The sequence below is a fragment of the Haematobia irritans genome, chromosome 5 (assembly GCF_050003625.1).
Source record: "Haematobia irritans isolate KBUSLIRL chromosome 5, ASM5000362v1, whole genome shotgun sequence".
Classification (NCBI taxonomy): Eukaryota; Metazoa; Arthropoda; class Insecta; order Diptera; family Muscidae; genus Haematobia; species Haematobia irritans.
In genome coordinates, this window is record NC_134401.1 from 61,098,734 (window position 1) to 61,113,727 (window position 14,994).

At 36.8% G+C, this 14,994-nt stretch overlaps 2 protein-coding genes across 3 annotated transcripts in view; one reads left to right on the forward strand and one right to left on the reverse strand.

Annotated features, from left to right (window-relative positions):
* ttv (exostosin glycosyltransferase 1 ttv) overlaps nucleotides 1-14,994 on the forward strand; it is a 441,491-nt gene that overhangs the window by 73,905 nt on the left and 352,592 nt on the right.
* LOC142238895 (uncharacterized) lies at nucleotides 1,767-12,783 on the reverse strand. 2 transcript variants are annotated; one of them, XM_075310627.1, is made up of 4 exons: nucleotides 12,483-12,783; nucleotides 12,160-12,350; nucleotides 3,021-3,616; nucleotides 1,767-2,963 (listed from the first exon to the last, which is right to left on the reverse strand). In XM_075310627.1, exons 1-4 carry the CDS (start codon nucleotides 12,510-12,512, stop codon nucleotides 2,101-2,103), a joined length of 1,680 nt encoding a protein of 559 aa, XP_075166742.1. In that variant the 5' UTR covers nucleotides 12,513-12,783; the 3' UTR covers nucleotides 1,767-2,100. The 2 variants fall into 2 exon arrangements, with proteins under 2 accessions (XP_075166742.1, XP_075166741.1); XM_075310626.1 differs by having other exon boundaries at nucleotides 1,768-3,616.

Genomic DNA, 14,994 nt, shown 5'->3' on the forward strand with positions numbered 1-14,994 from the left:
CATCGGCTGCGCTTGTGTTCTTGTGCTCAATCGAATGTGTAAATTTTTGGAATGGCTTCCAGTTTCGTGCTCTTTCCAATCTATTTTTTTTTTGTGCATCGGTGACCTTTTCGGATCGTTTCTGGTGATGTTACCGATTTTTCGTACCTTTCTAGACGCGATTCAACACTGCCAGTATCACGGTAACGAGCAATGATACGAGTCACAAGAAATTTATTCACATTTAAATTCTGGAGTGCTCTGACAGGTAGCAACTTATGGTGGCTATCGCGCTTGAATTCCATCACAAATAATTTTATTTCTGAATACAATATATGAAAATGCTTACACCTAAAAAAAAGTGAACCCACTATGGAAGAAAATGTAGGTTTATTTTAGAAAATTTTAACTTAAATAGTTTAGAAAATTTTAACTTAAATAGTTTAGAAAATTTTAACTTAAATAGTCGCAACATGTTAGGTTAGGTTAGGTTAGGTTATGTGGCAGCCCGATGTATCAGGCTCACTTAGACTATTCAGTCCATTGTGATACCACAGTGGTGAACTTCTCTCTTATCACTGAGTGCTGCCCGATTCCATGTTAAGCTCAATGACAAGGGACCTCCTTTTTATAGCCGAGTCCGAACGGCGTTCCACATTCCAGTGAAACCACTTAGAGAAGCTTTGAAACCTTCAGAAATGTCACCAGCATTACTGAGGTGGGATAATCCACCGCTGAAAAACTTTTTGGTGTTCGGTCGTAGCAGGAATCGAACCCACGACCTTGTGTATGCAAGGCGGGCATGCTAACCATTGCACCACGGTGGCTCCCTCGCAACATGTTACAAATAAGTTAATACTTTTTTGTTAAATTGAAGAAAATTTATTAAAAATAATAATAAATGTTTTTCTGTTGTTTAAGAAAATTTCATATGTTGAAGGACAAAATTGGATTGAAAAATTGTTAAAATGTATCATTTGAGAGACTTATGAACTCGATTTAAGCAAATTTCTCCCATTTTAGAACTATTTTATTGTTTTAGTAAAATTGTGCACTATATGTGTGTACAACTTTTTTCTTTCTTATTTTTAGTTCACGTCATTAAATTTACCAAAAAATTATTCAAATAAAGAACATTTGCTCACATTAGGCAAATTTTAATATTAAATATAATATTAATAATAATAATTAACTAATCTTCATACAATAAAATAAAGTTGAGTTGGCATTAGCGTTCCCTTTTTTGAGTGTATTTAAAGCATGTAAACAATAAAATTAACTGGAAGTGGAATAAATCTATCAGCTGTCAGACGAAGGATTTTTTGAAATGACAGCGACCTGAAATTGGTTGCAATAAATATTAGCCACAATAAATATTCGCATTATTAAAAAAATATACGTTTGAATTCAACTTCAGATTAAATTCGCACTATAAAGTCTAATTTTGATTTAATTTCCATTTTCTGAACCCGTGCTAGTACTTACCTATTTCATTCAGCTATTGGCCGTACATCCGATTTCTTTCAAATTTTCGGAAGTGAGTCCACGACTCCTCTATCCGTTTCCGCTATTATACTCTTATGTCTCGTCGTATTTTGCCCTATATCATTCCGCCCGAGGTTATTATACCTCGAATTGTTTGATCACATAAAAAGGACTCATTTTTATTACTCCAAATTGTATGCCTCAATTTCAATCTTTCCATAGTGTAGCCACTTTTATGAAGCACGTTTACCCAATAACTGCCAGACCACCCACAAAAGGCGAAGAAAGATTCCTGAATTCGTGCTTTTAATTCACACAAAATAATTTTATTTTAGGATTTCTCTATACCTCACGTTTATTGCGGTTAACGTCTATCACATACAGACAGACTCTCTCACATACATCTACTATGGAGCTACTACACATACATACATAGCGTACAAATAAATTTTTTACATAAATAGCTATACAATGCGGCACTCTACAAGCTCAAGCACACCAATAACAATTACTTACACTTAAATCTAAACGCTCAATAAATTATTCGCCTACAATTGACTTGGGTTGCTTTCAAGGGGGTACTGAGTATTTCGGAACCACACACCGCAGTCGGATGGAAAAAGATTCACCATACCACTAAACTTCCAGTTTGTCACCAAACCTAATAGATCCGCGGTGACGGCTAATGCGATGCCTATTGTATTCCTTGTGGCTGTTCGTGTTGGAGGCATTGGAGGAGGAAGCTATATCCGTCGTGTCCGTATAGTTTTTGGTGCGCACATTCTTACGTGCTTGTGTGGAGGAATTATGGAATGTTTTGGTGTGGGGATCGTAGTCTTGAAGGTGCGAGTTGGGTGACTCCGCGGCGATGGCCACCTCTTGAGAAGACTCTGGATTAAGGGTGTCCTCAACATCCGGAGGCCATTTTTGAGATTTTGTTCTGGGAGAAGACAAAGTTTGATGATAAATCGCCGGTTTGGAGCTTCCACTAGAAAACGTAGACGCATTTGATGGTAGCCATGAGTTATCCAATTCAATTTCTTTTGGTCTACTACGCAACTTTTGTTTTTCTCGATATCTTTTGAGGAAACTTGCAGGATAGTTTGGTTCTTCTGTTGTAGTCGTCGTTGCTTCCGAGGTGGTTGTCACCGAAGCAGCTGTTGTGGTCTCCATTGACGATCTGTAACTGGAACGTGATGGTACGAAACCTTTTTGAGTTCTATACTCGGTGCTGAAACCTTTTTCTGAAATTTTCTCAAGATTTTTGTGGGCAACCTCATTTTTAGATTCAGATAGATGCTGATGAGAAACCCCTTTCAAAGTAAAAGCAGAGAGAGGAGCAATCTTATAGCTGTGATATTCATGGGTTAAGGGTTGCATTACCGACTCTTCGGCTGTATACTCGTTGACTTCATACATATGCGGTTTTCTTCGATCGTTACTCTTCTCTTCCTCTTCACCTTCTCCGCCACCTTCTTCTTCTTCTTCGTCTTCGGCTTCTTTGGAGTCATACAAAGGTTTATAGACTTGTTTCTGTGGCATTGGCAAAAACTCACCCACAATACTGGTATGTAGAGGACTTATCGATGGCCTAGCGCTGAGTGCATCTGGGTCTTTATAAACCGGTTTCCAATTTTCACCAAAGTCATTTCCACCCAATCCACCAGTGCCCTTTACAATATCGTATTCGCTGGTTGAGTAATCTCGTGTTTTGCCCTTGGCGGCGGAATAGGAGTCCATTTGCATAGCCTTAGGAGGACGGTCTTCATGTTTTGTTGGTATTTTACCCTCAGCTATTAGTTCTTGTTCTTTTTCCAATTGCCGTAGTTTTCCACCCTCCAACATGTATTTGGTCTTTGGTTTCTCACTCATAGGCGATTTCGGTGCCATGGTCATTAGTTTGACAACCTTTTTGGATGGACGCATCGTAATTACTTTGGTCTCCTTGGTGTGTGGGTTGCGTATGATGTACTTAACACGGGTCATTTCTGTGGGCAAATAGTCCAGAGCATTGCCACCATATCCTTGTTTAGCATTATGTGGTGAAAATTCACCTATCATGCCCTTCATTGCCCGAGCCCCGGAAACCATACGGCCAACAATGCCATCCACGGCATTGTCCATTTGTTTCCACATGAAGCGTCGTTGAGCCCTTTGGAGAAAGTAAATCAATGAAAGTAAAAAAATGAAATTTGCTTTCAAATGTGCGGTTTCATTTGCTATTCATCACTGTCTGTATTGCCAACGATGCATGATATGGACTAGAATGTTAATAAGACAGTCGAGTCGATATCTAATGCGAATATATTTTATTTAGCAGGATAGACAGATTGCCCATCTTCCATTCTTATATGAGTAACTCGTGTATGGCTGAATAAATAAATTTACTAAAATTGCCAATTATTATACGATTATTATCGTATCTATGATTCTCTTAAACCCATAGAAAAGGAATATGCTTCATGGGGAACATGTTGATCGGAAATTACGTCTCTGTTTTCGGCAAACATATTTATGTTTGGCTAAAAAATATTTTTTTTTTTTTTGACAAAAATGTTGTGAATCTCTCTATCTCCACTGAGTCGTAATCTTGTAAAGTAAAACTCTTCCAATGACACACCCTTCAAAATTGAGCCTTTTTCATGGAGTATATGAATTTATCTAAAGGGTGATACGGTCAAAATTTGGTCAATATAAACTTGACATATTTCTTTCAATTTTGCATTTAAAAAACCTGAACATTTTGAAGGTGTGTGTGTGTAGAATGTTGCTCCTATTTTGATTTTGGAATTCACTCTTCAGTTGTCAAAATGCCGTCCAAGCAAGAAGAGCAGCGTATCAAAATTTTGCTCGCGCATCGCGAAAATTCGAGCTACTCGCACGCAAAGCTGGCAAAATCGCTAAAAGTTGCCAAATCAACCGTTACAAATGTAATTAAAGTGTTTGGGGAACGTTTGTCGACAGCCAGGAAGTCTGGATCGGGGGGAAATCGAAAACCGGAAGCCGCTGAGATGACAAAGAGAGTTGCCGGTAGTTTCAAGCGAAACCCTAACGTCTCTCTGAGATGCCGCAAATAAGCTGGGTGTATCGTCTACAACCGTGCATCGAGCCAAAAAACGAGCCGGACTATCGACTTACAAGAAGGTAGTGACTCCAAATCGCGATGATAAACAAAATACGACGGCCAAAGCGCGATCCCGGAGGCTGTACACGACGATGCTGACGAAGTTTGACTGCGTGGTAATGGAAGACGAAACCTACGTCAAAGCCGACTACAAGCAGCTTCCGGGACAGGAGTTTTATGTGGCAAAAGGAAGGGGAAAGATAGCAGATACTTTCAAGCACATAAAACTGTCAAAGTTCGCAAAGAAATATCTGGTTTGGCAAGCCATCTGTACCTGTGGCTTGAAAAGCAGCATTTTCATAGCTTCCGGGACTGTCAACCAAGAAATTTACGTGAAAGAGTGTTGTCTGCTGCCTTTCCTGAAGGAACACGGTTGTTACGTACTGTTTTGGCCGGATTTGGCATCTTGCCATTACGGTAAAAAGGCCATGGAGTGGTACGCCGCCAACAACGTGCAGGTGGTTCCCAAGGACAAGAACCCTCCCAAGAAGACCAAAAAACTGCTAAGGACGAGCAGCAGTTCAAGGCAAACTGGCTTTCTGCGGCGAAGAAGGTGGACAAGGTGGCTGTACAAAATCTGATGGCAGGTGTCAAGCGTGAGGCCCGGCAATTCGGATTTGGAAAAGCGAAAGCCTAACTGAATATTTTTCCTGAATTTTATACTAATTGAACTTGAAAAAGAAATTTAATTTGATTTTTTAAATAAACGATTTCACCGATTTACACGCGTTTTCCCTTGACCAAATTTTGACCGTATCACCCTTTAATATATTGTTTTCGTAAATACTTGTTTTGAAATTACAAATGTTTTAATAATTTACATAAAATGTATGGAACCTTGTGTAATATATCCGAAAATACCGGTTTATCGCTCGGCTTTTTGTGTGCTATAATTTTGTTCTTTTAATCGCACCCTTCCTTTATTCCAGGAACTCAGTGTCCCTAACAAATTCCCTAATTTGAATCCAGTCCATGTTTTCAAGCTGGCCCATCAGATCATCCTCAAATCACGCCCTACATGAACCATCCTCTGCTGCTCCTATTCGATTTGCTCTCAATTCTAGGTGCCCGACTACTATTCCCACGGCCCTCCTGGTTGACGTCGTATTATGCTTGTGTAGTTCTCCAGGTTTTTCTTTTCCTGGTTCACGTCGCTTTATGTGTCTGCTGAGGGCTAAGTTGGATAAATGGGCACATCCAACTTAGTCCGCGTTGGCTCTATGGGCTTTGCGCACTGTAAGCTCCCTAGTGTCTTAGCTCTTATGGTCAGTTCATTTGACTTTACGTTTCCCCTTATCCGGCATATCCTGGCATACTGCATGTATTCCGTGTATTCGTTGATCGTTTTCTTGCATTCTAATACGGCCTGCAGGATTGTGGTCCGGCAATCGGAATAGGATCTCGGTGTCTGGGTCCTTCACATCTATGGCCAATCCAATACTCTTAACCATCTTTAACCCATCGGAGTAGCGGTTATTTCCCTCCGGTGTCTGTTCTGGGGTCCCATTCTCCCAGAACCATTGTATTGGCGTAAAAATGTCACACTCGGCAGCAATGTCCACCTCAGGTATACGATTATGGATTGTTACACTCACCATGAAGAACCGACAAATGATAAGAGGGAATCCTTTGTCAGGTCGTCATGTTTTAAGATTCAGGCTCACTTAGACTATTCAGTCCATTGTGATACCACATTAACTAAAAGTACCTATTACATATGGACACTTCTAGTTTTAACATCAAACATCTTCAGTTTCCCTTAAGGATTTTGGTATTGGTTCTGAGTCAAAGATGGTGTTTCTTAAAAATAAGGACATTTTTGGGGGAGCTATCTAGCTTTAAATATAGGCTCTATCAATTTAAAATTAGGTTACAGATCTCATTTATAGAATTTTCATTCTCTTTTTGCGATATATCGACAAAGTTATTTATGAACAAATAAATGTCATTTAAAAATTCAAATTGTAACAAATGCTTCAAAGCAAAACATGATTTCTTAATTTCAAAGAAACTTTAAACCATATTTCATATTAGGTAAATATTATTTTCTGTAGGGCTTAAGTCCAGTATCGTCTCCAAAGCTCTGGTTAAAGTGGTCTTCATTGGACCCGTTTTAAAATTTCTATGTGGCCTTATTACGCTCTCATAAATTCAGTCCGTCACCTTTGGATTCAGGTCCCATTAAGATGCCACCGCTCTTCTGCATAGTGCCCACCATCTATAGGGTAAAGTGCCAGCTCGATTTGGTACAGGCTCACTTAGACTATTCAGTCCATTGTGGGCCTCCATCTATAGGCATTCTCCGTCTTCTCTTTGATGTAGCTCTTCGAATTCAGTTTCCTGTCTAAGGTTACTTCTAAGTACTATATTATATCAGAAACTGGCATTGTCTTGCCAAAACACTCGTTACATTATATTGGGCAATACTAGCATAATTCTGTCTTTCTCGTGTTAACATTCAGGCCCCTGGGTCTTGCCCAGTTATATGCCACCCTTTTTGACCTCCTGCCGAGTCCGTTAGGATCCGTTCCCTATAGCATCGTCTGCGTAACTGACGACGGTTGTTACCCACAGTAGTTGCGATAGTATACCTCCTTGTGGATTTCCCTCATGGTCACACCATGAAGTTATAATTTCACTTGCTTTCTGAGTTTCTGTATAAACAGCTGATTCCAGAATGGTCTATTTTGGACATGCTCTGTATAAAAGAGTACCAAAAGTCTATAAACTTTTCAATGAAGTCGTTCTGTCCTTATAATTAAGTGATTCGACTTATAAATAGGTATCTTAACATGAAAGAAAGTTTAGTTTGACGAAAGTCAACATGTCTTTAATATTTCTGATAAATTCTTCAAAATTAATGAAATCGTCTAAATTGTTGACTAAAAAGCTAAAAAAAGCATTCAAAAGTAGGCTATGTTTTACAACACATTGTTTTAAAGACTTTTTACTCGTAACAGAACATAATTTCTACGAGAAGTCGAGTCTGAATTTCGAAATTTAAGTCGTCGCACAGTGGGGCAAAATCGCAAAAAATGGAGATTAATTAAACTACTTATCCGATTTTAAAAATTCTTTCACTATTATCATGCTACGTTATCACTGAGTGACAAAGGCTACACATCTTTTGCAAAAGTGGCCGGTGCCACTCCCACTATTAAAAATAGCTCTAGCGGCCATAGTAACGGACCGATTGTCATGAAACTTTCCCAATGTTGTACTGTTAATCTGGTTATAATCCTTGGCTATACATGGTTATGATTGGGCGTGAAACCTCCCAATCATAACCACTGTTGTCCTGCTAATAGACCGTGGCTATACTTGGTTATGATTGGGCGTGACACCCCCCATTCAAACTTCGAACGGATATATCTCATGAACTATCAGGGGTATGAATATGAGATTTGGTATATATGTTGATCGTACATTATGAGTTACATCCAATGTATAATAGGGCGGTGACAAGCCCCCTTTTAAAAAATGTTCTGGCTCAGTCGAATTTTTTGTTTTTTTAGAAAAAATTAATACAATTTTCACATAGTAATTAATTTATTTGTATTATAATAACGTTGACGAAAGGGGTATTGTTGTATCATATGTGTAACTAAATTCGGGACCCAAAGCAGATATTATAATTGTTATAAAAATAGCTTGTTCCTTCATATCTACAAAGTAGGAACAAAGTTTATACATAAGTTTTCATATTTATATCGTTTTATATTATAAGACATATGTTTCTGATCTGTCATTTTAAAATATATGCCCAAAGTATTCCAATGCATTGTCCTCCATATAATCATCGCCGTCATCTGTTTCACGATGTGTGCCTTCTGGTGCCACGTTCGTCAAAACTGAAGGCGAAACAAGTAGATCTATCACTGATTTTGGAAGTTGGTGGATTTTTTCTTTTTTGTTTTTGCTTGAGTGACTATTTTCACAGTTATTTTAATAAAAAATTTCGCGCAAAAACGCGCAACATTTTATTACTTAATATGAAAGCCTAGGAATTGTAGTTTATTAAAACATTAATATTCTAACGCCAAGTGATCCCATTCATATTTAAATATCCAAGAATATTTTGAAAATAGCCAAAATTTAGACACATTTTAAAATATTTTTTCAAAATATTTATACGCATTTTTTGTTTACACAATTTTTGTAGAAGAACGCTAAAATACCAGAGGTTGAAAATTCCAGAGTGAAAATATTACTGTTGGCTTGCGAAATACTATATATTAAGCTCCGAAATATACAGAATTTGAAAAAAATACTACTTTGCGCGAATAGCTCAAAATTGCTTAACTTTAACATAATGCAGTTTGACAAGTAAACAACATATGACATTGAAATTTTCAGTAGTGATGTAGAATTTTATATATTTTAATCGGATTGTAAGTATTTTTCTAAAAACAAAAAAAAAATAATTTTTCAATTAATCTCCATTTTTTGCGATTTTGCCCCTCTGTGCGTCGTTAACACTTTTTTTAATGGACTTACGTTTTTAATAGACTGAAGTGTTTAATTATTTCAAAGAAAAATCGTTACAATAACCAAAAGTTGCATTGCATTTATGAAATTGCTTAACTGGCACAATTTTAATGAAAAATTTCGTTAATATTGTGAAGCTTTTATCAGTGGCCAAAGGTTTTTCATTCAGCGAATGAAAATGAATATTAATTGTAATACATTTTTGATTATATTGTATATGGTAGTGAGAAAATCAAGTATACAACGAAAAGTTGCATTGTGTTTATGAAATTATTTCATTTGCTCATTTTTAATGAAAAACAAGTATATACGCCGTAAATTCGGCCAGGCCGATGCTTATGTACCCTCCACCATGGATTGCATAGAAACTTCTATTGAAGACTGTCATCCACAATCGAATTACTTGGGTTGCGGTAACACTTGCCGATGGGAAGGTATCTTAAAACTTCCTAACACCGTAATATATACCCATAGTCCATACGTGGTATATATTAAACTAAAAAAGGCCGATTAAATACGTATATAATTAAGTTTATAGTTTCTATAGAAATAAAATTTTGACAACATTTTCTATAGAAGTAAAATTTGGAAAAAATTTTCTATAGATATAAAATTTGGAAAAAATTTCTATAGAAATAAAATTTTGACAAAATTTTCTATAGAAATAAAATTTTGACAAAATTTTCTATAGAAATAAAATTTTGACAAAATTTTCTATAGAAATAAAATTTTGACAAAATTTTCTATAGAAATAAAATTTTGACAAAATTTTCTATAGAAATAAAATTTTGACAAAATTTTCTATAGAAATAAAATTTTGACAAAATTTTCTATAGAAATAAAATTTTGACAAAATTTTCTTTAGAAATAACAATTTGACAAAATTTTCTATAGAAATAAAATTTCGACAAAATTTTCTATAGAAATAACATTTTAACAATGTTTTCTATAAAAATAAAATTTTGGTAGATTATTTTTGGCTCGAGTGGCAACCATGAATATGAACCGATATTGACCAATTTTTGTGTGATTGGGGATCGGCTATATATAACTATAGACCGATATGGACCAATTTTGGCATGGATATTAACGGCCTTATACTAACACCACGTTGCAAATTTCAACCGGATCGGGTGAATTTTGCTCCTCCAAGAGGTTCCGGAGATCAAATCTGGGGAACGGTTTATATGGGGGCTATATATAATTACGGACCGATATGGACCAATTCTTGCGTGTTTGTTAGAGCCCACATTCTAACACCATGTTCCAAATTTCAACCGGATAGGATGAATTTTGCTCCTCCAAGAGGCTCCGGAGGACAAATCTGGGAATGGATTTATATGGGGGCTATATATAATTATGGACCGATATGGACCAATTTTTGTGTGACTGGGGATCGGCTATATATAACTATAGACCGATATGGACCAATTTTGGCATGGATATTAGTGGCCTTATACTAACACCACGTTGCAAATTTCAACCGGATCGGATGAATTTTGCTCCTCCAAGAGGTTCCGGAGATCAAATCTGGGGAACGGTTTATATGGGGGCTATATATAATTACGGACCGATATGGACCAATTCTTGCGTGTTTGTTAGAGACCACATTCTAACACCATGTTCCAAATTTCAACCGGATAGGATGAATTTTGCTCCTCCAAGAGGCTCCAGAGGACAAATCTGCGAATCGATTTATATGGGGGCTATCTATAATTATGGACCGATATGAACCAATTTTTGCATGGTCATAGAGAACCTATCGGATGAAATTTTCGTTTCTTAGAGGCTCCGCAAGCCAAATCGGGGGATCGGTTTATATGGGGGCTATATATAATTATGGACCGATGTGGACCAATTTTTGCATGGTCATTAGAGAACATATACCAATACCATGTACCAAATTTCAGCCGGACCGGACGAAATTTGTTTCATTTAGAGGCTCAGCAAGCCAAATCGGGGGATCGGTTTATATGGGGACTATATATAATTATGGACCGATGTGGACCAATTTTTGCATGGTTCTTAGAGACCATATACTAACACTGTACCAAATTTCAGCCGGATCGGATGAAATTTGGTTCTCTTAGAGGCTCCGCAAGCCAAATCGGGGGATCGGTTTATATGGGGCCTATATGTAATTATGGGCCGATATGGACCAATTTTTGCATGGTTGTTAGAGACCATACACTAACACCATGTACCAAATTTCAGCCGGATCGGATTAAATTAGCTTCTCTTAGAGCAATCGCAAGCCAAATTTGGGGGGTCCGTTTATATGGGGGCTATACGTAAAAGTGGACCGATATTGCCCATTTGCGATACCATCCGATCAATAACAACTACTTGTGCCAAGTTTCAAGTCGATAGCTTGTTTCGTTCGGAAGTTAGCGTGATTTCAACAGACGGACGGACGGACGTACAAGATCAGATCAAGCTCAGAATTTCACCACGACCCAGAATATATATACTTTATGGGGTTTTAGAGCAATATTTCGATGTGTTACAAACGGAATGACAAAGTTAATATACCCCCATCCTATGGTGGAGGGTATAAAAATCGTTAACATTACGAAGCTTATTTCGATTTTTTTTTCTTATTTTAACAAACTAAAAATGCCTTAAAGGAAAAGTAAGTTTTCGAGTTTTGCATTCCTATCTCAGTTCAATTGAATACTGTAATATTTGTATTGTCCATTTCATTATGAATTTATCAGTGGGGTTCCTAAACTTCCATGAAATATTAATTGCTTTCGTTCCAGGACATTTACGATTTAATAGGAAATTTATGGGAAATTAGAATTTTCAATTAATAAAGAGCAATGCTTTCGTTTTGAATGGCCAATTGACAATGTTCCTTGGTTACTTACTTATAGGACATAATTAAAAGCTTCTCAATGTTCGAGTGTAAATCTGTGAAAACTATCCCACCTGTCATTCGGCCTCAATGCTGTAGGCCTAATAGTTTACTCCCCCTCAGTCCTCCGCACTAAAGTCAACTATTTCATGCCTTTTGGTTTTCTGTCCCATATGTTTACTTAGTCAAATGGCTTAAATATGACGATACTTAGATTAACTCCCACCTGTGATTCCCCAACAATGATGTTGGTCGACAATAGCTGCCTTGGTGTTGACTCAGCAGAAATAGGATAAAGACCCATATCATTAACTGTTGCTGTGGCAGCCTGGTCCTTCGGTATTTTTGGCCCAATTTGTTATAGTCTATGTGGTGATGGTGGTGGTGATGGCTTCTAAGGGGTTTCCACAAGATACGCTGCAATTGTAGTTTATAGACTATTATCAGTTTGTTTTGTAAATGGGCGGCTAATATCTAATCACAGACTAAATGTCTGTGGGTGTACCAAGAATAATAGTTTCGGAGGAGGGGGCTATTACTGAAACTTACACAACAATTCCAGAACAACAATTGCAGCATACTTTTCTTAGTTGTGTTGAGCCAATGGTATAGTGGCTACTGGGGCTATCACCGATGCGACAGTTGCCAGTGCTACTCCTATTCCTTGTTGTAATTGTTGAAATTTCCCTTGTTGTAGTTGTTGTTGTAATTGTATAATTCCTTACTTTGTGGCTCCCAGAGGTCTGGTGAATTCTCCTCAAGATCACGGTCGTGGTGTATCGCCTTCTGCACACAGCGTTGGAATATCTTATGTGGTGGGCTTTATTGGTCTGTGCTGCCTTCCTGTATGGTTGTGGCAACATTGAATCAATGGTTGTCCATGCAACTTGTTTTATATACCAACCTGCAAAAGCAAATGCCACAAAGATTGCCTCCTTCCCCATCTCATGGCATGGCAGTTGTGCACTATCACTCATCCATAGACGATTGCCATCTCGATGACTGACTGGCCGGGAAAAATCAACATGCTCCATTCATGCACATTGTCATGGAGCTTTTTTCAAATTTCACATTTTCGTCTTTCTGTGCGTGTCGGTGTTGCCGAGCGATGTTTGGAAAAACTTCATATTTACGTATTTGTACGTTGCTCTTCTCATCTCTTAGTACAACAGACAGCTAGTATCGATTTACATGGAAGTATTTGTCGAATACATATTTGTGAATGGGATGACTTCGATGCAAGTACGCGCTTTTGGGGCAAGTTAGAGAAATCTATTGTGATCTTATGTTGTCAGGTGCATATCTATCGCAAAAAAAAAACCAAAACTGCCAACATCACCTAACACATGAGTTATTTTTGTCTTCCACGCTATTGTCAGATATCAAAAGGAGCGAAAACTTCTATGGAATGTATTTTGCTTTAAATTAAAAATATTATCTGACTCAAGATACAAAGAAAGAAGATTTCATTCAAATCACGCCAAAGATAGTCTGTCCAAAACCCGTTTTTTAAAAGGATCTCAGTTAATCAAAAATTCAAATAAAAAAAAAAATTTTTCCAGTTTTATAAAACCGAAAAAAAAACTTAATATTTTTAATAATCCATTGTAATAAAATGAACATTTGAAGATAACTCAAAAACACCCCACCAGGATACTAAAGCCAATTTCCCTTTATTTTATATCATGGAAGATACCAAAAGTCAACAGATTTAAACCCGATTTCATTATTTTGAAGAATTAATGTAAAGAGTACCCACTTTTAAGTCCAATCACACAATTATAAGTACAAAACTTCTTCATTGAAAAGTTTTATAGACTTTCGGACGAGGGGTTTATCGCGAAGAGGTTGCTTATTATTGTCCAAACTTTTAATGTCCTGGACAGGATCTCGCCAGTTGTAGATACCAAAATTATTATTCGCTGAGTTTCTTACTTGAATATATTTTATTGAATGTCAATTATATTACAACAAAGGTAACTGCGATGAATTCAAATTATATTTGTTATAGTGTTCTTGTGTACCTACAACGAAAAAAAAAACTTTATATCAGAAAAATGAGTCTTTTATGCTAAAAAACGTTCGCATTCGTATTTTAAGGTCGTGAAACTTTTGGCCTCACGTCATTTGTTTTTCAGTATGGATTAGTACATTCATTGTTACATTATTATCATCATATTCATCATGTTTAAACAGATTTGTGCTCTACGTGATGTAGCGCAGTTACCATTAATTCAATTGAGAATTGCTAAAAAGTTTCACAAAAAGTGTCATTCGTATAAAAAGTGGCACACTTATTGCGAGACAGTGTCACATTTTTATAAAGAAACAAATATGAATTAAATTCGTTTATCTCAGTTTTTGATATCATTTTGTCAAATTACAGGCAAAATTTCGGAAATAGATTCCTTAGAATTGTCTACCTGTGAAACGAGATATGACCTTCATACGGCCGAAAAAGCTACCACCCGCTGCACGCACTGAAAAAACAATGAAAGATTTTGTCCTTACATTATTGATTTTGGTATCGATTCACACACATTTAATACACAATTTTCTTAAATTTCAGTTTTGCATACTTGGTTCTAGGAAACAAATTTTAATTTATTAATTTTTTTTCGCTTTTTTCTTCATGTGTTATCAAAGTTGATTACAAACTTTTAAACGACAACAACTTAAGTTTTCAAATTCAGACTCGACTACGTTAGTCTTCAGGATTTTTTTTCAGAAGTATTAAAGCCACGTTGACCTTAGTAAAATGAAATTTTCCTTCATGGTAAGATACCCATTTTTAAGTCGAACTATAAGCACAAAACGATTTCATTGAAAAGTTTATCGACTCTTGGAGAAGGAAAAATCTTTATATCAGTGAAATGCGTCTCTTGACTACTTTTTCATGACAATATTTTTTTCGAAAGATGCTCTGCGGTATTTTTGGAAAGATGCTCTGTCAACGCTACACCATTCCTGGTGTAAGTCGAACTATAAGCACAAAACGATTTCATTGAAAAGTTTATCGACTCTTGGAGAAGGAAAAATCTTTATATCAGTGAAAAGCGTC